This window comes from Leuciscus leuciscus, assembly GCF_965113295.1.
Source record: "Leuciscus leuciscus genome assembly, chromosome: 23".
NCBI classification, from domain to species: domain Eukaryota; kingdom Metazoa; phylum Chordata; class Actinopteri; order Cypriniformes; family Leuciscidae; genus Leuciscus; species Leuciscus leuciscus.
Window position 1 is genome coordinate 1,667,771 of NC_138747.1, and position 26,500 is coordinate 1,694,270.

The following is a 26,500-nucleotide window of genomic DNA, read 5'->3' on the forward strand; positions in this document are numbered from 1 at the left end:
CTAATATTAATATATTACATGTATTTAATTTAATTATAAATTAATTATTTATATTAAGTTATATTTATTTATAGTAGTTTTATACTAATCTTAATCTTGAATTTATTTATTAAATTTTATTCTGACATAATACATTTAATATATTAATATAAATATATTATTCATATTAATATATTATATCATATCTGTATATTAATATTAATTTATTAAACGTAATTATTTTACTAAAATAATAAATATTTAACATATTTATTTACTTATAATAAAATGTTATCAGTTTTATGCTAATTAATCTAAAGCAGGGGAAACTAATTTCTAAAGGTTCATCACATTTTGAGTCATTTCCTCTCATACTCACTCAGTCTAAGCCACTCCCATCGGTCCTCCCACTTGTCAATCATATCTTTCCTCTTATCCGTCAACTGCAGCAACTTCTCTTTAATCTGTGGGACAGTAAATGTACATGAAGCACTGGAAGGAGATCATCTAAAGATCTCCTGATGTATGGATACACACCTCCTCTGATGCGTAGTGTTTGCGTGCCAGCAGAGATTTGCCCAGCTCGATGCAGGCCGTGAAGCTGTCGTTACGGGCATCGATTTCAGCCTTGATGCCCTGGTGGTTGTTCATGAGAAGCTCCACAGATGAAACATCCCTGAAGAAAAGAGCAGATTAAAACCTCCAGACTCATCAGGAACATCCAAACACACACACAGAAGCTCCAACATTCTGTTAAACACACACTAGACATCAACATCTAGACATACACACACACTAGCTATCTTAAACCTTCCCATTTCTGTTACTGTGATTAAATCTAGCCAAATATAATTCCTATGAAGCTTGAGAAAGAAAAAGAAAAAAAGTATTTTTCTGGCCAATAATCTGCCATGTTTCATTGAGTTATTAGCATACATAAAACGATACACTCCAAGCACAACTACGCAATATGCTTACAAAATCTTTAACAAATTTGAATCAAATTGGCTGGACATCACTTTTGGCCACTACTGTATACATATAGATAATTTTAATATACAGTATTAATTAAATATTTATTTTATTTTATATTTAATAAGTTGTACTTGTACCTGCACAACACTGACTCCAATCTAATGTAATTTATTATGAATAAACAAAAAATCATATATTTGAGTCACCGAAGAGCAAATACATTAATACTAAAATAATTTAGATATAATTTTAGCTAAATCATTCAGTCCTAATTATCATAAAAATCATAACACTGCATTAAAGTTTTTGACATTACTTTTTTTTTATTTCAATAGTAAAGAATAATTTATTTTATTTATTTATTGTATAATATCAGCACATATCAGCAAAAAATGTATAAATAAATATATATATACATATATACACACACAATAAATAATGTGTGTGTATATATTATAATAATGAAAATGTATATAACAGAAATATATAATAAATACAATTCTAAATGTTTACAGTAGTGGCCAAGTGATGTCCAGACTCTTTTTTTTCAAAAATCATATGTGAAGCCACTGAAGAGCAAACATAAATATTGAGATATAAATAATAAAGCATGAAAATTATTAAAATATCATATTTTTTAAAAATATTATATAACTTAGTTCTAATTACCATAAACTAACCGTAACACTGAAATACAATACTTCCAAAGAGTCCAAAATGTCCAAAGAGAAAAGTTTTTTATTGAAATGTCACTCACAAAATGAGGTTGTCACATTGTAACTGTGTAATCGTCACACACACACACACACACACACACACCTGGGCTTCTCCTGAGTCTCGATCAGGCGTATGACGTCCTCCATCCAGAGCATGAGGTCCCGCACTAAACTGAAGAAGCGGAACTTGTCCCCGGTGTCGAGCAGTCGAGCGCGCCGGCCCTCGCAGGCTTCCAGGAGACTCCTCCAGGCCTCCAACACCTCGCCCTCGCGCCGCTGGATGTCGTCGGCTTTATCTCCGGCGTATGCGGACTGCAGGCGCACCGCATCTTCCTGAAGCTGCCGGACCTGAGGACACCAGCAGGGGCAGCAGTGAGCGACACACAGACGATCATCATCCTGATCGGGCAACACTACGGTGACCAGGGTTGATTATGAGTTCACTTTTCTAACTGTAGTTAGTGTGTAATGTTGCTGTTTGAGCATAAACAACATCTGCAAAGTTACAACGCTCAAAGTTCAAAGCAAAGGGAGATATTTGCTTTTAAAGAAATCGTTTTTTAAGGACTACAACAAACGGCTGTTAGGAACTACACCACATTCCTCTCGGGTTAGTGACATCACCAACCCCAAAATTTACGCCTTGCACAGGGCTCTATATGGCTCTGTTAAGAACGAGCTGTTGAAGCTCCACCCTCTGCGCCGGGAGCAGCAGCTCATTTGCATTTAAAGAGACACACACAAAACGAAAAAATTTTGCTCAACCTCAAAAAAGGACAATTTTAACATGCTATAAAAAATTATCTGTGGGGTATTTTGAGCTAAAACTTCACGTACACACTCTACTGCACAACAGAGACTGTTATCTCAGTGGCATTATACCACCCCTTTAAACGCAGCCAATCATCAAACCTGATCTGGCAACACTGGATACATGTTGCAGAAATGCTGGATGCACAACATTTGAAGATTAAAGGCCCTCTGAAGTTCCTTGGCTTTGTTTGATGCGTTGACGTACATTCCACTAAAACAGGAAGCTAAGGCGGGACATGTTGAATGGCTCCTCCCCCTTTTCAAATAGCCAATAGCGGTTGGTTTACCTCACAGACTGCGAGTCGTACTTGACAGCACCATGGAAGCGAATCCGAGCGCTGATGATACATATTCAATAGTAGAGTTGTGAATAAATTCTAGCCATTTAATCCCTAGCCAACGTTCAGTTGGAAGATGGAATAAAACTCAAGCGTTGGAGCATCCGAACACACATCTCCGACACACATTGCTCCGTGACGTGTCAACGGTCCCGTTAGCCAGGTGGTATTTATAGCATAGGGGGCGGAGTTTTAGATTCTAGTGAGCATTTGATTGGACAGAAGATGTGATGAGATGTGGTGACGTCATAAAAATTCGTGATCCATTTTAGCGGAAGTGAGAGACTGTAAGTTTTGAATGCTTGTATCTCCTAAATGCGAATTTTGTTTCATATTCATATGCATATTCAGCTTATTCATAACCTTAAGGCTAACATATTCATACTAAAGCTAAAAAACGTAAATTTTGATTTCTGTGGGCCTTTAAAGGTTTGATGATAAAAAAATGATGCGGACAAAGTCTGAGATTTCAAAAGACAACATGTTGTGATCCATTAATAAAGTGCATTTAACCAATAAAACTGGTTAATGTACTTCTTTGTCGTGCAATATTAATCTCATAAGTTCACCTTCAGATATCAGTGATGCATGAATCAAGATCCATATTATGCAATTTTACTGAGAACAGAATGTTTACAATTCATTCTAGCCCAAAATGATTTTTCGTACTAATATCTGTGTGTGTTTATGTATCTGACCGACGCACCTGCGTCCCGAGTGCTTGGATGTCGTGCTCAAACGTGGTGTGCATCCTCTGCAAGGTTTCCACCGTGTTCTGGTCTCGGCCCAGCTCTTCCGGAAGCTTCTTATGCTTGTCCAGGATTCGGCCCAGGATCTCCTTGGCGTCGTGGTAGAACTTGTGCAGCTCGTAGGATGCGGCGAGAATCTGCGTGCGTGTGTCGATGAGCTCCAGCAGATCGGCCCAGGCCTCGTTCAGACCGTCCTTCCACTCGGCCACAGTCGCGGCGTCGGCGTGGCCAGCGTTGATCAGCTCGTCCGCCATGCGGTTCACACCGTCCACGCGCTCCTGACCGATGTTTCCGGTGTCCCGCGCAAATTCACGGAAGCGTTCCTGCAGCATCTGAAGTAGAGAGGAAGACAAATACATTTATTATAAGATCATTTCTGTCAGGACCACTATCGTCAAATACGATTGACAATTAGCATACAGTTTGGATTGGCGGTATGGTTCTGTTCTGGGCAGCCTAGCATGGATAAGAACAGCAATAACCCCCCTTAGGGGCAACAGAGCAGAACCGGCATTAATGCATTGCAGATATCATTAATTAATTTTAATGTACAACATAATTAGAGAATTTTAGTCTGATTCAAATCCTGACTGAGACAGGTGGAGCTGGGGAAGGAGGAGGGTAATTCGCTCCTGAGAAACGCGAGAGCTGTTGATAATACTGAAGGAGCTTTTATATGTACTGTATAGACCTTATGCGCCAGAGAAACGAGGGCGCCGCCATCTTTAGAATATTGTCTTTGAACTTTCGTTTTTGCGGCCGCTCTATATATTTCTATGGCGTTGCTGTCCAGGAGTAATTAGCTTTTGAAGTGGATTTATTTAATGTAAAGTTAACTAAAGTTATCATGAGGACTGTAATGTTAAAGCAGATGTCTAAACAAATGTCAGTCGACCGGGAAGATTTTAAAACGAGCCGTTCATTCATAAATACGCAAGATCGCTGTGAAAATACAGACCGTCAAAAGACAACGAGCGCAGCGCTGAAAAGGGGCGGAGCTACATAAGGTCTATACAGTGGTAGGCGTCGTATTCCTATAGGTAGACGTGGATCAGCTGAGAGTCACTGATGAGAGCTTGACTAGCATGACCTGCCAGAACTGATTTTTTTTTTTACATTTACAACATTTAAAGTCCTTGCACACAGAGTCCGAAATTCTCGTCTGAAGTTTTCGCACGTTAAAAAATAAATACGACTTCGCGTTGTGTCAATCACATTTACACACTGCCTCCGAAACATTCGTCCGTCATAAAAAAATTCGGATCGGGTTTGATTTTCTGCATTATTCGCATCCGGAGCAAGCATTTAGAGAGGTGTTTTGACAACTTAGAGCCACAGAATGACGAATACGGAAAAAACGTAATTTCGGACTCAGTGTGCAAGGACCTATACCCTTATTTACATGCTGCACTGCACCATTCATGAATATAAATTAGGTTATGTGATGATCACCCACACTTATTTGCTAAAATTGTGGCTATAGTTTGATTACCATTCAGTCCTACACAACAAACTTTTTTTTTTTTTTTTTACACTAAAAGCTTATTTCATTTCTGGTTCGTGACTATGCCATACATCTGATCTGTTCATTACTTTAGAGGGGTCATGACATGAGAAATAAAATTGATCTTTTGACACATAAGAGGCCTTTGAACCATTAAAACATCCTGCAAGCTTCTGTGACGTCACAGAGAGAAAAACATTTGCATATGCCCGCCTCCAGAGCAAGACATCGACCAATAGTTTTACATCATTGCATCATTGCCCACTGCCCTTTGGTATCTTAACGGCTGACGGCCTGTGGATGGTTTATTTTAATGGCTTCCTGGATCACGACCCCTTCATGTCATGACCCCTTTAAGTGAAAATTAAATGTATTATTATTATTAATAACTGCAAGAATATGCTGGACATAGAGGTGCTAGAACTGGGACTCACAGTGACGTGTTCGTAGTCTTGTCCGAGCTCGTGAGATCCAGCCACCACTTCTCTCTCGGCGATCCACTGCTCCAGATCATCCACTTCTCGGTTCAGCGTGAAGAGCCTAAACCTTTCCTCAAGTTTTCCTCTCCTCTCCTCTGATAGGTCCTTCAGTCCAGCGTAAAGCTTATCCACCTGTGATTGACGCATGCCGATCCTCTCACTACGGCACAGACACACACAAAGTCAGGGTTCATTTCCAGATCAAGAGATTTCAAGAGACGGTCTCTGATTCGAAGTACAAAATGTGAGAGTTTAAGTCTAATTCAGATTAGTTTCAAATCAAATTTGGAATCAGATTCAGAGTCAGTTTTAGAGTCAGAGTTAAAATCAGATTAATATTCAAATCAAGATTTATAATCAAAGTCACAGTCAAAATCATATTCAGATAAAGATTCAGAATCAAATTCAAAGTAGGTTTTAGAGTCAGAGTCAAAATCAGATTCTAATCCAGATTTAGAATGAAATTCAAAGTCAGTTTTAGAGTCAGAGTTAAAATCAGATTAATATTCAAATCAAGATTTATAATCAAAGTCACAGTTAGAATCAAATTCAAAGTCAGTTTTAGAATCAGAGTTAAAATAAGATTAACATTCGAATATGGATTTAGAATCAGACAAATTTAGATTTAGATTCAAAGTCCATTTTAGAGTCAAAATCAAATCAGATTAACATATTATCTAGATTTAGATTAGTATTAATGTTAGTTTCAGCAATACAGACACAATAAGATTTAGATTCAGATTTAGAATCACAATTAAAAATGAAAGTCAAAGTTAGTTTTAGAGTCAGAGTCAAAATTAGATTAACAATCAAATCCAGATTTAGAATCAAAGTCAAAATCTGTTTGAGAGCCGTAATCAAATCAAATTAAGGTTAAAATCCAGATTAAGTTTTAGAATCAGTTTCAGGATTGTAGTCAAAAGCAGATTTAGATTCAAATTTAGAATCAAAATCAAAAATGAAAATTTGTTGTTAGAATCAAAAGCTTCAAAATCTGAAGCTCAGTTTCAGAGCCAGAATAAATCATATTAAGATTAAAATCCAGATATAGTTTAAAAACCAGTTTCAGAATTGTAATCATGAGCAAATTTAGATAAAATTTTTGAATTAAAATCAAAAATTGGAAGTGGAAGTTAGTTTTAGAGTAAAAATCAGTTTAAATCTAGACTCAATGTCAGTTTCAGAGCCCCATAATTCAAATCCCTATACAGGTTTAGAATTTATTTTTAAATCAAACAAATGTCCGTTTCAGAATCATAAAATCTGAAAAACCAGATCCAGATTTAGAATCAAAGTCCGTTTTAGAGCCGGAGCCAAAATCAGATTTAGATTTACATTCAAATTCAGATCCATAAGTTTTAAAGTGAGAGTCAAAGTCAATATCAGAGTCAAAACTGAGATCCAGATTCAGATGAAGTGTGTTGTGAGTGTGAACGGTAAGTGTTCTGCACCTCTCGGGGTGGTTGGCGGCCACAAGGCCTCGGCTGGTCTTGGACAGTTGGTGCACAGTCTCAGCGTAATCCTCCACCGCCTGCTCCAAGATCTGGTGCTTCTTCAGCATGGCCACTGAACTCTGCTCATCCTGGGAACAACAGCGAGACAACACTTCAGAACAGGAGTAAACAAAATATCAAACCAAGCTAATGTTGGCAAGAAACCACAGGTGAATAGGGCAAACGATTCTATTTCAAGTTAATGCTGTTCTTTTGAACTTTCTATTCATCAAACAATCCTGAAAAGAAATTGTACACGATTGTTTTCAACATTGATCATAATAATGAATGTTTTTTGAGCAGCAAATCATCATATTAGAATGATTTCTGAAGGATCATGTGACACTGAAGACTGGAGTAATGATGCTGAAAATTCAGGTTTGATCACAGGAATAAATTACATTTTAAAATATATTCAAATAGAAAACAGACATGGAAAAAAGGCCAGTTTTACAAAGTCTGGACCCCATATCTGGATGCTTTGGAACCTTGTCTTCGCCCGATTATATTACAAGGAACAATGTAACTGTGTAACTTTCTGGACATTTAACTTTATTTTTTTGTCATCCTCATCATCTTTTGGAAATGTTATTTTATACATGTTATACATTACATAATGTTGTTGCTATTTTTCTTTTTAAAAATCTGCCTTATTATGGTATGGTCCTGTTTTATATAAAAATCATAATTAATATTCAATTTTCAAATATTCAAATATTCAATCATTAATTTCAATTTAATTATGAAATTATAAAAAATTATCTTTTTTTAAATAATTTCATAATTCTAAAAATAAATAAATAGAAAACAGCTATTTTACATTGTCATAATATTTAACAATATTACTGTATTTTTTGTGTGTATTTTTAATCAAATAAATGCAGCCTTGGTGAGCAGAAGAGACTTCTTTTAAAAACATAAAAAATCTTACCGATCCAAAACTTCTGACTGTTAGTGTATGTATGATTAAAACTGATAAATTTGGTGCATGTAAATCTGCTGAAGTGGAGATTTCTGACTCAAACATTTTGGATGTTTTCTTTCCAGTAGTATGAAAATAGTTTAATGAAAAAACAATGGTTTTGCCTTTAGTCACACCTTAAATGCAAAAAATATCTCAATGCACATTAACATTAATGATATCTACACACACTATTTAGCTCACATTCACGAGAACATAACTCTTGCACAAACCTTGGCCTTCTCCTCAGACATCATGTAGAGCTCCTGCTCGCTCATCCAGGCTTCGGCTTCGGCCGCGTCGAAGTAATACTGCTGTGCTTTATGGGCCTCCTCGAGTCTGGAGTGGCGTTTCTCTGTCTCCTGGATGATCAGACTCCACAGCTCCTGCAGATCCGACAGACGGGACCGGATCGACTCCACGTTCGGGCTGTCGGCCTTCAGGATACTCTGGCTGCGCTCGAATATATCATCACAGCGAGGCTGATGGCCCTGGATCTCCTTCTGTAGTGTCTGTGTGCGGTGTCACAATGTATCATAGTCAAGTCAGCTTCATTTATACAGCGCTTTTAACAATATAGACTGTTTCACAGCAGCTTTACAGTGATAACAGGAGATTACAGTAACAGATTGTTTAGGCTTTACAGCAGCTCTAGAATAAAGTTATTGTCAATCAAAGTTATTAATTGATTCACTTCCGTTGCATTAGTTATTAACTTAGCGGCTGCTAACACGACACCGTTCTAACAGAAAACTCTTAAAGGGATAGTTCACCCAAAAATGAAAATTCGGTCATCATTTACTCTCCCTCAAGTTGTTTCAAACCTGTATGACTTTCTTTCTTCTGCTGAACACAAAAGAAGATATTTTGAAGAAAGTCGGTAACCAAATGACTGATGGACCCCATTGACTTCCATAGTAGGAAAAAAAAAATACTATGGAAGTAAATGGGGACCAGCAACTGTTTAATTACCAACCTTCTTTAAAATATCTTCTTTTGTGTTTAGCAGAAGAAAGGAAATCATACAGGTTTGGAACAACTTGAGGGAGAGTAAATGATGACAAAATTTTCATTTTTGGGTGAACTATCCCTTTAATGCGCTCCGGCTGTTCATTCACACAACAACATTGTTTAGCGGATCGAGAACGCAAACCTTGGAATAGGTTCAAAGGTGCAGGCGTAAAAAAATTTTTTTTAAAAAAGAAGCAAAAAAAAACTATCTCCGCGCAAACTTCAAAAACGTGAATCTGTGAAAACACTGACGGCGTGCACATGCGTATTACATGTTTACAATACAATATAATATAATGTTTATTTTTAAAGCACAATTTAAAAACAACCGAAGTTGACCAAAGTGTAGTACACAATTTATAATAATAATAATAATCTAAGAATAAAACATCTCCTCAGTCTATAGGTTTAGTCTATACGTATGCGCGTTTGAATATATATGTGCACAGGCGTGTAGTCTTTCTCTACAAATTGACCTCAACAAACTACCTTAAAAATTCATAATATAGATTTTTTTTTTGATTGTTTACGCGTGTCGATGCGAAACGGCATTATTTTGACAGTGCAAAAATGCAACAATATCGTGGATAGTGACAATATGTATTGTGTATAGTTCACCCAAAATAAAAATTACTGTGTGAGAAAAAAAAAATCAAGTTTACAGAGTTTTAGTGTCAGTAGTACTACATTAAACTACTATATATAATATTGAATATAATGCGGGAATATTTGTGGGTCCTGATAATGCCAAATGTCTAATGTAGTAAAAACTGGCGTATGCATTATTTTAAATATATCTAGTCAGTGAAAGAGTTCAAGCATATTCATCTAAAATAATTCTGTTTTTCAGCTTCAGAATCATGAATATTGTTATTCTGGCGTCTCTATTGTCCAAGACTATTCATTTACACACACAATGTAAAACCAAATTTAGCATTTTAATCAACAGTTAATTTTTTGTTAACCTTTTATCATATGTCTATGAGTATCGCAATTATCTCGTATCGTGAGTTCAATCCCGTGATATGTGTTGAATCATGACACGAGGGCATTGCTACACCGCTAACGGCAGGTGTAAAGTGTGTGTTGAATTGCGCCAGAATTGCTATTTGAATGTGTGTGTGTTTGTTTGTATATATCAGCTAACTCTAAACACATTACCTGGTTCTTCTTGATGAGTAGCTGAACCGTCTGTAAGTTGTTGCCATGGTCTGTTGACGTAGCAATAGGCATCCTTTCCTCAACCCAAAGCTGTCGAGAAACTACGCGTTAAACATCTGCAGTAAAGCAGGTGAACATTCACACACATATTCTGGTGACACTTTACAATAAGGTTCATTAGTTAACACTAGTTAATGTAACCTAATTGTAAAGTGTTCCCCCTATTTAAAACGCAAACGTACAATCTCGTCCTCCACGTCGCGGTTGAACTGGTGGATCTCACGCGACGCCATGAGGAAGTTCTTCCTCTTCAATAGCGGATCCAGCAGCTCCTTAAACTTCTGCTCCACCTCGACTCTACGTCCATCCACCTCGTCCGTGTCTTTCCCCTCCTGTCTCAGAACATGAGCTTGAGACTGAAGCTCCTCCACCTCTCTCTGACGCACCTCCACCTGGTTCTCCAAGATCTGGACCAACAAAGAGTTCAAAACATGATTTTCGGTCCCACTTTATATTAAGTGGCTTTGAGTACGATGTACTTACGGTTACACTTTATTTTAAGGTGTCATTGTTACAGTGTAATTATACATTCTCAAGCTCTTTAAAGCAGGATGGATTCTGATTGGCTGTCAAATTTCTAAAAATAGAAATCTTTTGTAAAAACAATATACACTACTGGTCACTAATTTGGGGTCAGTAATTTTTTTTCTTTCTTTTTTTGAAATAAATCAATACTTTTATTCACTAAGGATGTGTTAAATTGATAAAAAGTGATAGCAAAGAAGATTTATATTATTAGAAATTTTTATTTTATTTTGAATAAATGCAGTTCTTTTTAACCTTTTATTCATCAAATATATTAGGCAGCAGAACTGTGTCCAACACTCATAATAAATCAGAATATTAGAATGATTTCTAAAGGATCATGTGATAGACTGGAGTAATGATGCTGAAAATTCAGCTTTGCATCACAGAAATAAATGATCATTTAAAGTATAATAAATTGAAAACCAATTATTTTAAATTGTAATAATATATCACAATATTACTTTTTTTTTCTGTATTTTTGATCAAATAAATGCAGGCTTGATGAGCAGAAGAAACTTCTTTCAAAAACATTAAAAATAGTAATGTGTCCAAACTTTTGGCCTGTACTGTATATTCCTCATACATGATATCGATCAATCAATGTTTTTCATCCGCAGAAAGAGGTCAATAAAACATCTGGAGAACAATTATGTCACATAACATTAACCTCAGGAAAGCCATTTAATGACCATAATATAGGCTATAGCACGTTAGTTGGCTAGAAAAAAAGAGCTATAGAGAGTATTTAGCTAAATATGTGTGTACTATATTACGTATTTATTATATTTTTACTTGACATATTTTATTTTACTTTTACTAAAGTTGTTATTATAATAAAAAAACACATTAAATAATACTACCAACTCTGTATGTTCTGTACGTGTGATCGTCAACCAGTGGATCTCTGAGCTGAGTGAGTGAGTGGAGGCGGGGCTCATTTGCATATTCATAGAACCACGCATACTAAATGAGGCAAGGGTGTCGAGTTACATTCAAGATATTTTACGGCATGAAGGAAAAAAAAAAAGTTTAAATATGTAATTTTGGTGATCAAAGATGAGTTTTAAGGGATACAGTGATGGACTACAGGGGGACTTTTAAACTATATCTTTATCGTTATCGTCCTTGTTGAGAACGGGTCTTGATTTCTGAAAAATGGATTAAATGAAGTCATCTCAAACCTGTTGTTTCTTGAGAAGGATGCTGACGCTGGTCAGGTCTTTGCCGTAGTCGTCGGATTGGACCTCACCCTCCAGACCCACCAGCCATTTGTCCAGATCAGCACAGCTCTGCGTGAAGAGCTCGGCCTTGTTGGCGTCAAACAGACACTGGGCTTTAGTCTGAGTTGTGGTTTCCAGTTCGGTCCACATCTTCTGCAGCGCCGCCAGCTTCTCCTTCACGACAGCGTCTGTCTCCGGCTTCTCCGAGACCAGCTGCTTCCCGTCCTGCACACACACAGACAATATTTATATGATAATCACTTCAAATTAGATCAAATATTGACACACAATACTTTGCACTGCAACATAAATCAAAATGGAATGCATGATGTCTTCTGCACACAGACAATATTTGGTTACACTTTATTTTACGGTGTCATTGTTACAATGTAATCATATATTTAAGTACTGAGTAATATTAATTAGCAACATGTACTTACTATAGAGTTAGGGTAGGATTAGGATTTGGTTGAGGGTTAGTTGCATGTAATTATGCATAATTTATTGTTATTACTATGGTAAGTACATGTAACATATGTAACAAGGACACTAAAATAAAGTGCTACCCAAATATATATTCAAATTAGATAAAATATTGACACACAATGCAACATAAATCAATAAATCAATATGGAAGAGATATGGAATGCAAGGCAGGATTAAGGACTTTGTGTAGTAAAGCACTTATTTTATTTTTGTTATATCAGGAAAAAGTAGATATACAGTCAAACAAAAATGTATTCAACATTTCTCACATTATCACAGTTTATTCGCTATAGTTTAGAAAATGGTAATAAAATATGACGAACTCAGTTGATATTTGACTGGTTTTGTCCGTCCTTCTGTTAGACTGTCTCACACATGAATTATGTTGAATATCTGTCAGCTGTTAAATTTAACTACACAATTAGATAATACCAGTTTAGCTCAACCAATCACCAAGCAATGCTTCATTGTGTTCAGTCTGTGTGTAAAAAGAGCATTAGCAATTAAAGAAAAAACACTTCAGCAAAACATGATCAGGTCAAAGTTATGAATCATTTTTGGTCCCAAATTGTTACTGTATGAAGAATGTTTGGGTGCAATATGTCACAGTTTACTTTATTTTGCTCTCCTCACTTACATAAATGAACTATAGTGTCCTGCACACACTAGTAAACAAAATATAAAAAATTATATCTGGTGTCTGAATAATTTTTGGTTTGACTGTATAAGAAGATAGATTTATTCTGTGAGGCTTTGTGAGATAAACCCATACTAAAATTGAAAAAAATCAGCACATTTAATGACGTAACGTGAGTGCTAATGAATTAAATGCATTGATAACTGACCTTCTCGATTTTGTCCAGCCACTCTTTGTTGGACTGCAGTTCGGCCATGAAGGCCTGGTGTTTGAGCCATTTGCTGTGCAGGTTTCGAGCTTCATCGTAGGACATGTCCTGTGCCGTCAACATCTTCTCATTGATCCACAGGGACAGCTTCACAGAGGGGGGTAAAAGAAGTCAAGTTAACATGTACTTCCTTTATTATTTGTCTTTATAGGAGTCATGGAGGATGCATTTAATCCAGCCGACTTCCTTTGAATTTCAAAATGAATTTGTTATGGCAACGGAACCCAAACAAAAAGAGTTGCCACTGAAGAGAAAACACACACACACACACACACACACACACACACACACACACACACACACACACACACACACACATACATACATATAACAATAACATATGATGACATCTATTATATAATTACTAATTCTCTTGGTCCACAAATTCCCTCCATCTTCTCCATAAATTGCCAGTCTTCTAAAGTGGGTAAAGTAGGTTGGAGTTGGTTTAGTTAAGATGTGTTTCTCTGGGCTTTGCCTTGTGTTTGAGCTCACCTCCTGGCAGTCCTGCAAGAACTTCTGCAAGTCTCTGTTGTCCTTCAACCTCATGAGAAGCTCCACAGCCGCCTCACGGTTCTTCTTATGCCTGCAGGTCAAAGGGCGAAGGTCAGTCCTACCCTTTTATCTACTATTCCGATTAGAGCTGCACGATTAATCGCAATGAAACCGCACAAGATTTGGCAAAGACTGTGATTATGTGTCAGTGCAGCGGCTGATCGGTAGTAAATGCTCCATCTGAACACCAGAGGGCGCTCACACACACACACCGCGCACACACACGCACCACATATCCATCTGAACACCAGAGGGCGTCTAACACACACACACACACCACATATCCATCTGAACAACAGAAGGCATCTAACACACACACACACACACACACACCACATATCCATCTGAACACCAGAGGGCGTCTAACACACACACACACACACCACATATCCATCTGAACACCAGAGGGCGTCTAACACACACACACACACACCACATATCCATCTGAACACCAGAGCGCGTCTAACACACACACACACCACATATCCATCTGAACACCAGAGCGCGTCTAACACACACACACACACACACACCACATATCCATCTGAACACCAGAGCGCGTCTAACACACACACACACACACCACATATCCATCTGAACACCAGAGCGCGTCTAACACACACACACACACACACCACATATCCATCTGAACACCAGAGGGCGTCTCACACACACACATGCTTTTTCAAATGCACGTTATAAGTGACTCAAACTCTGTGCTTTCAGACGGAGAAGCGTTCACAGAGCCGATCATCAACGACAAGCTGCGTATAACAATAATCTCAGCCTTTGCGATTTCAAAATCACGATAAGCCAAATCAGTTTAAGTGCGATTACATGGAAATTGTGATTAATCGTGCAGCCCTAATTCCTATTCACTTTAAGGTAGTGTTGTCACAAGTACCGACTCCGTTACCAAGTCAGAACTGACAGACACCTGACCACTGTAGCCAATCACAGACATATCCGATGAGCGCGTGAACACAATGGCCAATCAGAGGAGTTTACGATTCCACTCGATTCCACATTTTTTGTGTGGTACCGAAAGCCGTACTTTTGACAACACTACTTTAGGCACTTAATGGCATGTGTCCCGTTACCGGTCGTCGATGGAGGTCGCTCTCTCCTGGATGCGGTCGGCATTGATGTTCCCATCGCTGGCCAGTCTCCTGCCGGCCTCCACCACACTGTTGATCTTGTCTTCATTGGCGTCCATCGTGGTCATGAAGTCCTCCTGCTTCTTAATGGCAGCTTCCGCCCCTTCCAGGGTGGTGGGCATCTCCGTATGGGCCAGAACATACTCCTACAGAGACACAGCAGAACTACATCAAATATCAGCAAGACCTTTCAAGACTTGATTTATGAAGTGGTGTTTCTGAGTTTGAAAATGTCTTAAGGAATGTTTAATTCTGATAGATAGATAGATAGATAGATAGATAGATAGATAGATAGATAGATAGATAGGACGATAAAAGGATGGATGGATGGATGGATGGATGGATGGATGGATGGATGGATGGATGGATGGATGGATGGATGGATGGATGGATGGATGGATGGATGGATGGATGGATGGATGGATGGATGGATGGATAGATAGATAGATAGATAGATAGATAGATAGATAGATAGATCACCTGGTTGTTGAGGAAGGCCTCGGCTTGTTTGGTGTCTCTGAGGAAGATCTGATAGGCGTGAGACTGTGACAGAAGGTTCTGCCGGTTCTCCCACATCTTGTGAAGCTCGTTCCACCCAGTGTCCAGAGCCTGGAGCCTCTGCCTCAGGAACATGTACTGGGCATCAGTCTGTCCCTGCGTCACCATCTCACCCATGTCCCGCATCTTCTGATAGTCCTCTTCATAGTTGTTAATCTCATTCTTGATGCCTTCGTGCTGGGCTAGAAGCTTCTCCGCCTCGGCTAGCGTGTTCGGCATGTCTTCGGACGCGATGGCTGTTTGCGTTCGGGAAAGCCACGACTGGAAATCGTCCAGTTCACGAAGGAACTGCTGGAGTTTACTGGCTTCCCCAAGAGATTCCTCTCGGTTTCGAAGGGTTTCTTTCATCTCTTCCCAAACCGAGGTGATTTCCGCTAGTCGTCCTGTGATGGCTTTGGCCTGGTCGGGATGTTCTCCGGCCAAACGATCCGCTTCGCCGCGGAGATCTCCCAGTTTGGCTTCGATGGCGGCCAGGTCGCGCTCCATGCCGGTGAGTTTGCGTTGCAGGGCCATTACGCCGGTCAGGTCGTTTCCCAGCTCCTGAGTGGACTCGATGACTTTTGTCTTCTCACGGATCCAGGATTTGGTCTCGTTGCAGTCGAGGTGGTAGTTCTGCACGCCCAAGGCGGAGTTCAGGGACTCTTTCTTCTGGTCCACCAGGTCGCGGAACTGACTCCACCTGCGGATGAGCATCAGGCTGCATTTAAACACATGCACTGCAATACAAAGCCTCGTTTTCCACTACAAATATATGAATATTCTCAAAACAAGATAAATTTACTTGAGAAGCAAGATTACTGATACACTGCCAGTTTGTGATTAAAACAAGAAATATCTGTCAGTGGGGTGAGAAAAATAATTTTTGTTATTGCAATATGATAATTATTATTATTATTATTAAATGTATTTCAGTCACAATTTCTTGAAGTTAAACCAAACTTTTATTTTGACGGGTTGCCGTGAAGACCTTTGATTTTTATGACTGAATTTCGCAATTACACCCGCGAATTCCACATCATAGGGCACTAAATGTCTTGTTTTCCAATACAAATATCTGAACATTCTTAAATCAAGATACATTTACTTGAGAAGCAAGACTTCTTAAAACAAGAAATATTTGTCAGTAGGCTGAGAATAAATAATCTTATTTTCCCTTTGAATTAAGTTTATTTTTCTTGTCAAGTATATCTATACTGATTTAAGATTTTTGAATATATTTTTTTATAGAAAACAAGACAAAAATACGTATCCTATGCCACCCTGCATCATATTAGCTGTATTAAATCCAATACTTGTTTCTAACTAATTTTAGAGTGCAGATCCCAAAAATAGTGCATTTCATTGCATTTTTACTTTTGAAGAAGTCTTGCATTATCACTATAAAAGCTGCAACAAAGACATATCTTCCTCTGAGCCAGGTTACAACTATCTGTTCAATTCGCAGCTGATATTCACATGTATGACATTATGTTATGCCTAATGTTGATTAGTAATAATTTCAATTATGACCGGCGACAGAAAATAAAATGCAAACATGATCCAGATGTTTTCTGCTACATCTGTACATCCAAACAGAGGCAGAATGCATATATAAAGCCCTATGATTTTTAAAAAACAATCAGCATTTTTATATATATCTATATAAATAGCATTTTTATCAGACAAATCGCAGTTAGTTTTTCCCCAGCATCCAGTGACATGTTCTGGTGACCGGCTATACTAGCTCTGCTTTCTACACAAACTACATTTGGCAGAAACATAAAGTGCTGTGACTTGCCTGGTGTTGAGTTTGTCTTGTTGGGCTTTGATGTCTTTCTCGCTCGGGTGTCCGTTGTGTATCAGCTGCCTGGCGATCTGATTGACCACAGCCACACGTGAGGCCTGGTTATTCATTTCAGGCTCCAGACTCTCAAACCTGGAACGCAAAGAAATCATTTTCATCATCACACAATCATCAGCGTATCATCATCCTAGCAACTGAGTAGCATTTGAATGATCTGTCTTGTCTGAGAGACTGAATGGTCTTAAAAAACCTTTAAAACTTTGCGCTTTCATAACGGCTTAAACTTAAAACAGCTTCAAACTTTTAAAACCTCTTCAGATTAAAGTAGATTTTTAAACTACTTTAAACTTAAAATGGTTTTAAGCTTTTAAAACTAATTTAAACATAAAACTGCTTCAAAATTCAAGCTTTTAAAATTGGTTTTAAGATTTTAAAACTAATTTAAACATAAAACTGCTTAAAAATCATTGTTTGTCATGACAAACTTTACTCATGTAGCTCAACATTTGGCAGACGGCGGGCTAACCGTTATCCGGTTAATATGACTACGGTTACCGGTTTTGTGAGTGCAAAACAAACTCCTGATTCATTCTATTACCTTGAAAGTTTCTAACATTCTGGTGGAATTCACTAAGAATCATTTACTGTACATGCAAACGCCGCATTGTTCAGTACATTATTCAAAGTGATGGCGCAAAACATGCCGCAAACCCCAACTGGTGTGATGAATACGGTCACAAAGATACAGGGCCCCTATTTTAACGATCTAAGCGCATGGTCTAAAGCGCTCGGCGCAAGTTCACTTAGGGCGTGTCTGAATCCACTTTTGCTAGTTTAACGACAGGACAAATGAGCAAATGCATTTGCTATTTAAATAACGTAGCGAAAGACGTGAAAATGATAACTGCGTCGGGCTGAATCTAGCAAAAAACACTTGCTCCGCGCTGAGTGTATGATAGTGTCCACAGACTTGACCTCTCACCTGTGCTGAATGACCTCAAGGTCCTCCAGTTTCTCTGGGATCTCCATGCTGTTGAGCCACTGCTCCTTCTCATCGATCCAGAGTTCACACGCATCCGCCTCGCTAAACATCTTATAGAGCGCCAGGGCGTCTTGCAAGGCCTGTTTCCTCAGCCGGGTCAACTCCGAAACCTCTCTGTAGCGTTCCTCAATGCCCGCTAGCCGCTCGCTAACGTTCTCCGCCTTCGCCTGCTCGGGAGGAAGAGACTGAGCCTGTTCGTGGAGAGCGTCGATCACCGGACGATAACTAGCCACCTCGGTCGACGCGTCTTTGTGTTTCCTAACCAAAGCTTGAGTTGAAAACTCATCATGGCCAACATCTGAGGTGGAGACGATCCGAAGCGCGTCTAAAGTCCAGGTGTCCACGTCGTCAGCGTCAACCTGGAACTGATGAAGGCTACAAGCTTCTTCCAATCGGGTTTTCCTCACCAACGCCAGCTGTTCCAGAGCGGCCCATTGCGCTTGAACATCCGCGATACGCTCACGGATCTTAGCTTCGCCGAAGTGCCCGGCGTCGGCCATCGTTTGTCCCTCGCGGACCGTGTTCTGGAGGTGTCCCGAGCGCCCGCTCATCTCGTCTTCGAGAGCACGATGTTGACTCAATAGGCGGACAGCGCCGGTTAAATCCTTCCCACAGTCGTCTGAGGAAAGGATCTGCTCTTTCTCCCGAATCCAACCCTCTTCCTCGGCCATTTCCCAGAAGAACTTCCACAAACGCCGGGATTCTTCGAGGCGTGCGCGACGCTCGGATGCTAACTGGGTCAGCTCCTGGTAGCAGAACTCCATGTGGGACACGCGGTCTCGGATGACCTGAGGGTCACAGGGTTTGTAGCCTGAAGAGGGATGGAGAGAAGGTCAAGTCAAGTCAGCTTTATTTATATAGCGCTTTTTACAATACACTGTCAGAAATAGGGGTACAGTAGGAGTCCATTTCTGTCCCCCAAGGTACAATCTACACTAATAGGGCTTATTATTGGACCTCAAGGTACACATATGTACCTTTTTGAGGGTCAAAAAGCATTAAAAGGTACATAAAAGGAGAGAGAGAGAGAGAGAGAGAGAGAGAGAGAGACTTATATCTACAAACTATAAGTAACTTTTCAAGTATGTGAACTTATTCTATAAACCCAAACCTAACAAACTACTAATACTATAATGAGAGTTAGTTGACATGTAGTTGCAGAGTTACTCATAGTTAGTAGAATGTCTAAAGTGGATCATGGAAATAAACTGTGCTGAGATTTGATTGTGGCTCAAACGAGGATTTAACTCCATTTAGAGCATATCCAGACTTCTATAAAATTTATTACATTTCCCTGATTTTTTCCTGGCCTAGAAATCAGTTCTTAAATTCCCTTTATTTCCAGGTTTTCAATGACCGTGGGAACCTGGCAAAACCCGCTCCAGCAATCTGAATCTGAACCTGCTGGTCTTTCACCAGGAATCACTAATGAATCATAAAAAGAGTCATAAAATATCATAAACTCACAAAAAAAAATTTCTCCCACTATAATAAATGAGCCGTCTGGACTCGACCTGGACTCCCTATTTTTATTTTATTCTGAAATACATAATTTTTTTTTGTCTCGTCTTTTGTAAATCCCTGTAAATTAAAAGCGTCTGCTAAAAGCATAAATGTGAATGTAAATGTCAATAGAATAAGTATAAATTGATTTCTACGTATGAATATCATGCATTATTTAAAAAGCATCCGTCACACTAAAGTAAGTTCCTGATGGCATAAAGACACTAAACCAAACGTCACATGTTCTCAAAACGAGAGAGCCGTTCTCACCCTCCTCATCCACGGCGAACCTCTGGGCGTTGGCGTTGACGGCTTTGACGCGGTCGGCCTGAATGCCGATGTCGGCCTCCACCAGCGCGTGTTTCTGAAGAAGATCTTCCACCCCCAGCAAGTGCTTCCCATAATCCTGAGACAGCAGCAGCATCTGCGGAGAACAGCGGACCATCATCAGGATATGAAAGTCAGTTCTGGCAGTTCACGTTAGTCAAGCTCTCATCAGTGACTCTCAGCTGATCCACGTCTACCTATCACTGTATTCATATATGTGACATATATGTCACGAGTCGCATGGGTATATCTGTGGCAATAGCCAACAATACAGTGTATGGGTTAAAATTATCGATTTTTCTTTTATGCCAAAAAATCATGAGGATATTAAGTAAAGATCATGTTCCATGAAGATATTTAGTAAATTTCCTACCGTAAATATATAAAACATGTATTTGTGTGAGTGAATGCTGCACAATCGTGATCATAAATGCACAACATTAAAGGAGATTTTCTCAATGTTTTCATTTTTTTGCACCCTCAGATTCCAGTAGTTGTATCATACATCAATGGAAAGCTTATTTATTCAGCTTTCAGATGGTGCATAAATCTCAGTTTAAAATAATTGGTCACATATAAGCTCCTTCAGTGTAATCAACAGCTCTCGCACTTCTCAGGACTGAATTACCCTCCTCCCTCCCCAGCTCCGCCTGTCTCAGTCAGGATTTGGCATTATGATTCCCCTGTGAATCAGACTAAATTCTCGAATTGTTGTACATTAAAATATTGACATTAATGATATCTGCAATACAATATATAAAAAATGCAATATCTGAACATGCAATATTGGGGTCGACATTTCATTCTGCAACTTTCGGCAGTTTTGATTTGTATGATGTTGAATGTTCTATGATCACATTGTTTTATAGGGCTGGGTATTGACACAAATTTCACAATTCGATTCGATTTCGATTCACAAGCTTGCAATTCGATTCAATTTCGATTTTGATTCGATTCAATATTGATTATTTTGGATATCAGGTTCAATACATGACAAATTTTCTCAAGGAAAACAAATCTCTTAACTAATGCTGTAAACTATGGGAGTCAGTGGTAGCCTATAGGCTTCATTAGCCTACTATAATATTGAAGGTATAATATTGAACTGATTTGTATACAAACAGTTAAATTACACTTTTATTTATTTTTATAATAATAAAGTTAAATGAAATATAAACATTTATAACAAATGGTGGCTGTCATAAAACCCTGCCAGATTTATTCAGACATGCATTAAAAATTGAAGAACATAAAAAATTATAATGAATATGTAATATGGTGCATATATTTAGCAAAATGCTCCTCTCTAGAGTTAATTTTTCTCGCTGACTGACGAGTTTATGGTCACTGGATATGGTTTTTCGGAGGTAAATGTGACGTTACATGACATTGTTTACAAGCTGTTTTACTGACGTCTTTCCACGGTTGAAACACTGATTGGGCGATTCCATGTCACATGATACGGATTTCGATAAGTTGTACTCTATCTTTAACACACTTTCAGATGCTCATTCAAGTTTATCTCGCGCTGTAACTGGTGTTATTAAGGCGGAAGAGAAGATCATGTGCTTCTCTAGAGCTGAGCCAGAGCGATCTCACGCCACAGTGACATAACGGCATTTATGTTTTTGAATTTCGTAAGAAAATGGACGTAATTTGAAATCTGAGACTTTGTTTCATATCAATAGTAACAAAGCACAAAGATTATTGAGATTTATTGGATGGGATGCGCTACAATGTTACATTCATTCATCAACTGAAAACAGGATGACTCATCGATTCTTGGGATTTTAAGAATCGATATCGGTTCGTAAAAATGAGAATTGATTAAAATCGAGAAATCGATATTTTTTACCCAGCCCTATTATTTAACATGTGCGTATGCAATGCTTCTATCGCTTGTTTCTGCTTCTTTTTCGCCTGTGTTTTGATCCAGAGATTATGTACTCTTTCAGAAGTTGTGCAATAGCGCCCCCTACCGTAAAACAGTGTAAAACTTCGATTGACAGACATGTCCATGTCTTAGTTAGGTCGTGAGACTGATAAAATTTTGATACTCATTTGCAAGTACTGGTAGTGTGCGGGAGTTCCTTGTTTTTTGTAGATGTTCATCTCTCTCACCTTCATTTCATCCATCCAGTCCATGATGTAGAGCATCTCCTGGAAGACGCGCTGCAGGCCGAGGTTCATCTCCAGCCTCTGTCTGCGAGCTTTGAGCAGCTCCAGGAGATACTCCCACAGTCGCAGGACGTTATCTTTGCGTGCCGCGATGCGCTTGATGTCGTGGTAGTTCTCGGCCTCCAGTTCTCTGGCCACGGACACCACCGCCTGAACGCGCTCCTCGTACGCCGCGATGTCAGTCTCGATCGCTTCGTGCTTTTTAGTCGCTGCCTCGACCGCCTGGAGGTCGAATCCGAAATTGTCCTGCAGAAAAGAAACGGGAATGTTAGGAAAAGACACTAGTTTAATTGAATTGAACTGAATGCCTTTATTGTCATTGCACTTACAATGAAATTCTTAAGTGCAACTTCTTGTGGTAAAATCAACACACAAGCACAATATAAAACACTAAGTAAAAGTAACACACAACATACAACTCAACATAGTGGGAAGACATAGAAAATAAGCTGTAGAAAGTATATTGCACAATCCCATGTGTATAAACAGTCCCATAAGCAATAACCTCCTATGACCTGCGATTCATGTTTGTCTGATCTGGTTTTTTTTAATTATTAATCTAAGATTATACATCTGTAAATTTCAGAGATGTCAAATGTACAAAAACATGTTAATATGTAAAAAATCACTCTTTATCTTATAAGACTGTTTTGGGTACACTTTTTTTTTCTTTTCTTTTTTTTATATCTATTTTTGTTCCGTATTTGTTTAAAAAAAAAAAAAAAAAAAACCTTCAAAAATAAACTTAAAAAAAAAAAAAAAAAATTATATATTGTATATATGGCTGCGAACACCAAGTTGTTTTTACACAAACTGTATATTAAATCAAGAAAAAGACAAATTTCTACAAACTATCTTTCATAACAGTTCAGAAGTATGATTATTATTTGGCTCATGTGTGTTTAGAGGAAGCAGAGATTTTCTGTGGCAAAATTATGAAAAATGCTAATTTATTTTTATTTGCATAAAACATAATATAAATAATAAAATAAATGTCTAATAAGTAATAATAACATAATAATTTATAATAAATATTCAAATAAAAATAAACTTTCTTTTTTAAATATATTATAATTAAATATCTTTCATAACATTGTTCAGAAATGTAGTAAAATTATAGTTTGGTTCATGTATGTTTAGAGGAAGCAGAGATCGTTCATTTAGAGCTTTTGTTTTCATAAACATAATATAAATAATAATGTACATTTATAATAAGAACATAATAATTCATAATAATTATTAACATAATATAAATAAACTTTTTTTTCAACAAAAATAAATAAATATATATATATACTGTATATACATAATGTATTTATACCACATTATGAAATTATGATTTAAACTAAAGCCATTATTTTAGTAAAAAATATATAAATAATAATATAAATGTACAATAAGTAATAAAATATAATAACTCATAATAAATATTAAAATATAAATAAACATTGTTCATTAAATACATTATAATTAAATATCTTAATATCATAACATAGTTCAAAAATATAGTAAAATTTTATATTTATATATTTGTTGTCATAAATATTATATAAATAATATAAATTTATAATAAGAACACAACTCACAGAAAATACTAAAATATAAGTAAACAATGTTTTTCAAATATATATATATATAATGTACATTATTAAAATTAGCTAATTTAAAGCCTTAATTTTCATTACAAAAGAATAAATAAATATAATAAATAAATAAATATAATAAATATAAATAATAATATAAATGTACAATAAGTAATAACATAATAATAATTCATAATAATATAAATAAACATTGTTTATATATATATATATATATATATATATATATATATATATATATATATATTTATATTATAATATCATAGCACAGTTCAGAAATATATAAATAAAATGTAAATGTATAAATATTAAATAAAATCTTTCACCACCAGGGGGCACAAAATCGTTTGAAATCAGTGCTGGAATAACATTGCAAAGCACCATGAAGGAGCAGAACATGTGTGTGTGTGTGTGTGTGTGTGTGTGTGTGTGTGTATGTGTGTGTGTGTGTGTGTGTGTCTACAGTAAAGCAGAAGGACTGAACCTGTGAAACGAGGCGCTGGTTCTCGCTCAGCCAGGTCTCCCTCATGGCGGCCTTACGGTCGAAGCGTCTGGCGAGTTGCTCCAGCTTCTCCTGTCGGATCAGTTCGGTCCTCAACGCTAACTCCCGCTCGTGCTCGGCCTTTTCCAGACGCTCCCACGCCTGCCACAACATCAACACAGTCAGCATTCAAATAGAGAGAGCAAAGGAACACTTGCAGCTTCTAAGGTCAAATCTGAGGTCATGTTCACCTTGTTGATGTCTGAGATGAGTTTGCCCTCGCGTGGCATGTACACCTTCTGGTTATTAGCCCTCATCTTGCTCTGGATAGTAAACAGAAGCACCTCCAGGTTTCCCTTCTCAGTGAATCTGTGGAGAGAGAGTTCATATTCAGCTCATATTCTGCTGTATGTTAGTGGCGTAACGATGACCTCGTGTCACGAGTCGATACACATCACGATACTGAACTCACGATACCAGATTATTGCGATACTCAAAACATTTACTGTTTATTAAAATGCTAAATTTTATATTACATTGTGTGTGTAAATGAATAGGCTTGGACTTGGTGCTGGAAATGCTTGGTGCTTATGACTCTTAACATATTAATATAAATATTATATTTGTATTATTATATTAAATTTATTATACTTTTTTTATACAAATGTTAACATATTAAGTGTATATCATTAAATAAAATGTATTCATATAAATCATATTTATATTATTATATTTAATATATTATTTTTGTAAAAAAAATATTACATTTTGTAAATTGGTAATGTAAATAAATATAATTTATTATGTGTATATGAATATATTCAATTTATTATTTTAGTAAAAAATAAAAAAAATTCACAGGACAATAGAGACGCCAGAATAACAATATTCATGATTCTGAAGCTGAAAACAGAATTATTTTAGACGAATATGCTTGATCTCTGTCACTGACTAGATATATTTAAAATAATGCATACGCCAGTTTTTAACATTTGGCATTATTAGGAGCCATAAATATTCCCCCATTGCATTATTATACATTATATTCTACATTATATAGTAGAACTGACACTAAAACTCTGAAAACTTGAATTTTTTCTCACTTAGTAATTTTCATTTTGGGTGAATTATTAACAATACATATTGTTGCATTTTTATATTGCGATATATAGTGACATGATGTATTGTGACACCCATACTGTGTGTTTCAGACACTCACTTGGGTGGTTTCTCCACGGTCCTGTAGGTGTTGAAGGCCTGAAGCTGCTGCTGGACTCCAACCAGTGAGTTTGCAAACTTTCGATTGTTGAGGATGATGATGGTTTGTTCAATCCACTCCAGCAGATCCGAAGCCAGAGATTCATATTTCTCGATCATCTTCTCGGTCTCGATGGCGTTGTCGAGCACCTGATGAACACAAACCAGTTTTAATAGAGTAGTTTTGCATTGCCTTAAGGAAATAAAAGTCAAGATGCACCATTAGTTAAAGTTACAGCTTTAGATAAGTTGAAGATTCGATCCTGTACATGAAATCCCACTTTATGTGGATATAAATGGTTGAAAATAAATAAATGGTTGAAACTAAACCAATCACAGTTCAGAATGTAAAACAGATGTAAGATACAGACCAATTGCAATTAAGTATGTAAATATTAAGATGACGCCATTGCTAACGGTCACATTTAAATTACGTAGTTATGTATTATAGTATTTTAAGTATTCATTATATTTCAAATTATTATTATTTATTATATTTAAATTGTTTTTATTATTTTATTTAAAACTTTATTTATTTGTATTTATTTTGTTTTAATAGGAATATTTAAACTTACAACTTTGCTGCTGCTTACAATAAATAAATAAATAAAATAAATAAATAGCACATGCAAGACTGAACTAATCAATTAATAAACAGATGTAAGAGGACCAACAAAAAT

The 26,500-nt window shown here is 37.2% G+C and overlaps 1 protein-coding gene and 1 long non-coding RNA gene across 4 annotated transcripts in view; one reads left to right on the top strand and one right to left on the bottom strand.

Annotated features, from left to right (window-relative positions):
- The window catches only part of LOC309488047, a 17,832-nt gene extending 4,866 nt beyond the window's left edge, over positions 1 to 12,966 (top strand). The window contains exon 2 of the long non-coding RNA XR_014201995.1: positions 12,801 to 12,966. This is a non-coding gene — a long non-coding RNA (uncharacterized lncRNA). The remainder of the gene's footprint in view (positions 1 to 12,800) is intronic.
- Positions 1 to 26,500, bottom strand: part of sptbn1 (spectrin, beta, non-erythrocytic 1) — a 109,421-nt gene that overhangs the window by 12,229 nt on the left and 70,692 nt on the right. For all 3 annotated transcript variants that reach the window (XM_082155721.1, XM_082155722.1, XM_082155723.1), the window contains 21 exons: positions 25,783 to 25,970; positions 24,815 to 24,932; positions 24,567 to 24,725; positions 22,425 to 22,727; positions 20,247 to 20,400; positions 18,414 to 19,284; positions 17,426 to 17,563; positions 15,571 to 16,327; positions 15,034 to 15,236; positions 13,874 to 13,964; positions 13,319 to 13,465; positions 11,949 to 12,212; positions 10,422 to 10,646; positions 10,180 to 10,269; positions 8,241 to 8,519; positions 7,005 to 7,135; positions 5,509 to 5,713; positions 3,528 to 3,902; positions 1,774 to 2,018; positions 517 to 655; positions 359 to 443 (listed from right to left, as the gene is read on the bottom strand). In XM_082155721.1, the coding sequence (XP_082011847.1) occupies positions 359 to 443; positions 517 to 655; positions 1,774 to 2,018; positions 3,528 to 3,902; positions 5,509 to 5,713; positions 7,005 to 7,135; positions 8,241 to 8,519; positions 10,180 to 10,269; positions 10,422 to 10,646; positions 11,949 to 12,212; positions 13,319 to 13,465; positions 13,874 to 13,964; positions 15,034 to 15,236; positions 15,571 to 16,327; positions 17,426 to 17,563; positions 18,414 to 19,284; positions 20,247 to 20,400; positions 22,425 to 22,727; positions 24,567 to 24,725; positions 24,815 to 24,932; positions 25,783 to 25,970 (5,167 nt within the window). The remainder of the gene's footprint in view (positions 1 to 358; positions 444 to 516; positions 656 to 1,773; positions 2,019 to 3,527; positions 3,903 to 5,508; positions 5,714 to 7,004; positions 7,136 to 8,240; positions 8,520 to 10,179; positions 10,270 to 10,421; positions 10,647 to 11,948; positions 12,213 to 13,318; positions 13,466 to 13,873; positions 13,965 to 15,033; positions 15,237 to 15,570; positions 16,328 to 17,425; positions 17,564 to 18,413; positions 19,285 to 20,246; positions 20,401 to 22,424; positions 22,728 to 24,566; positions 24,726 to 24,814; positions 24,933 to 25,782; positions 25,971 to 26,500) is intronic.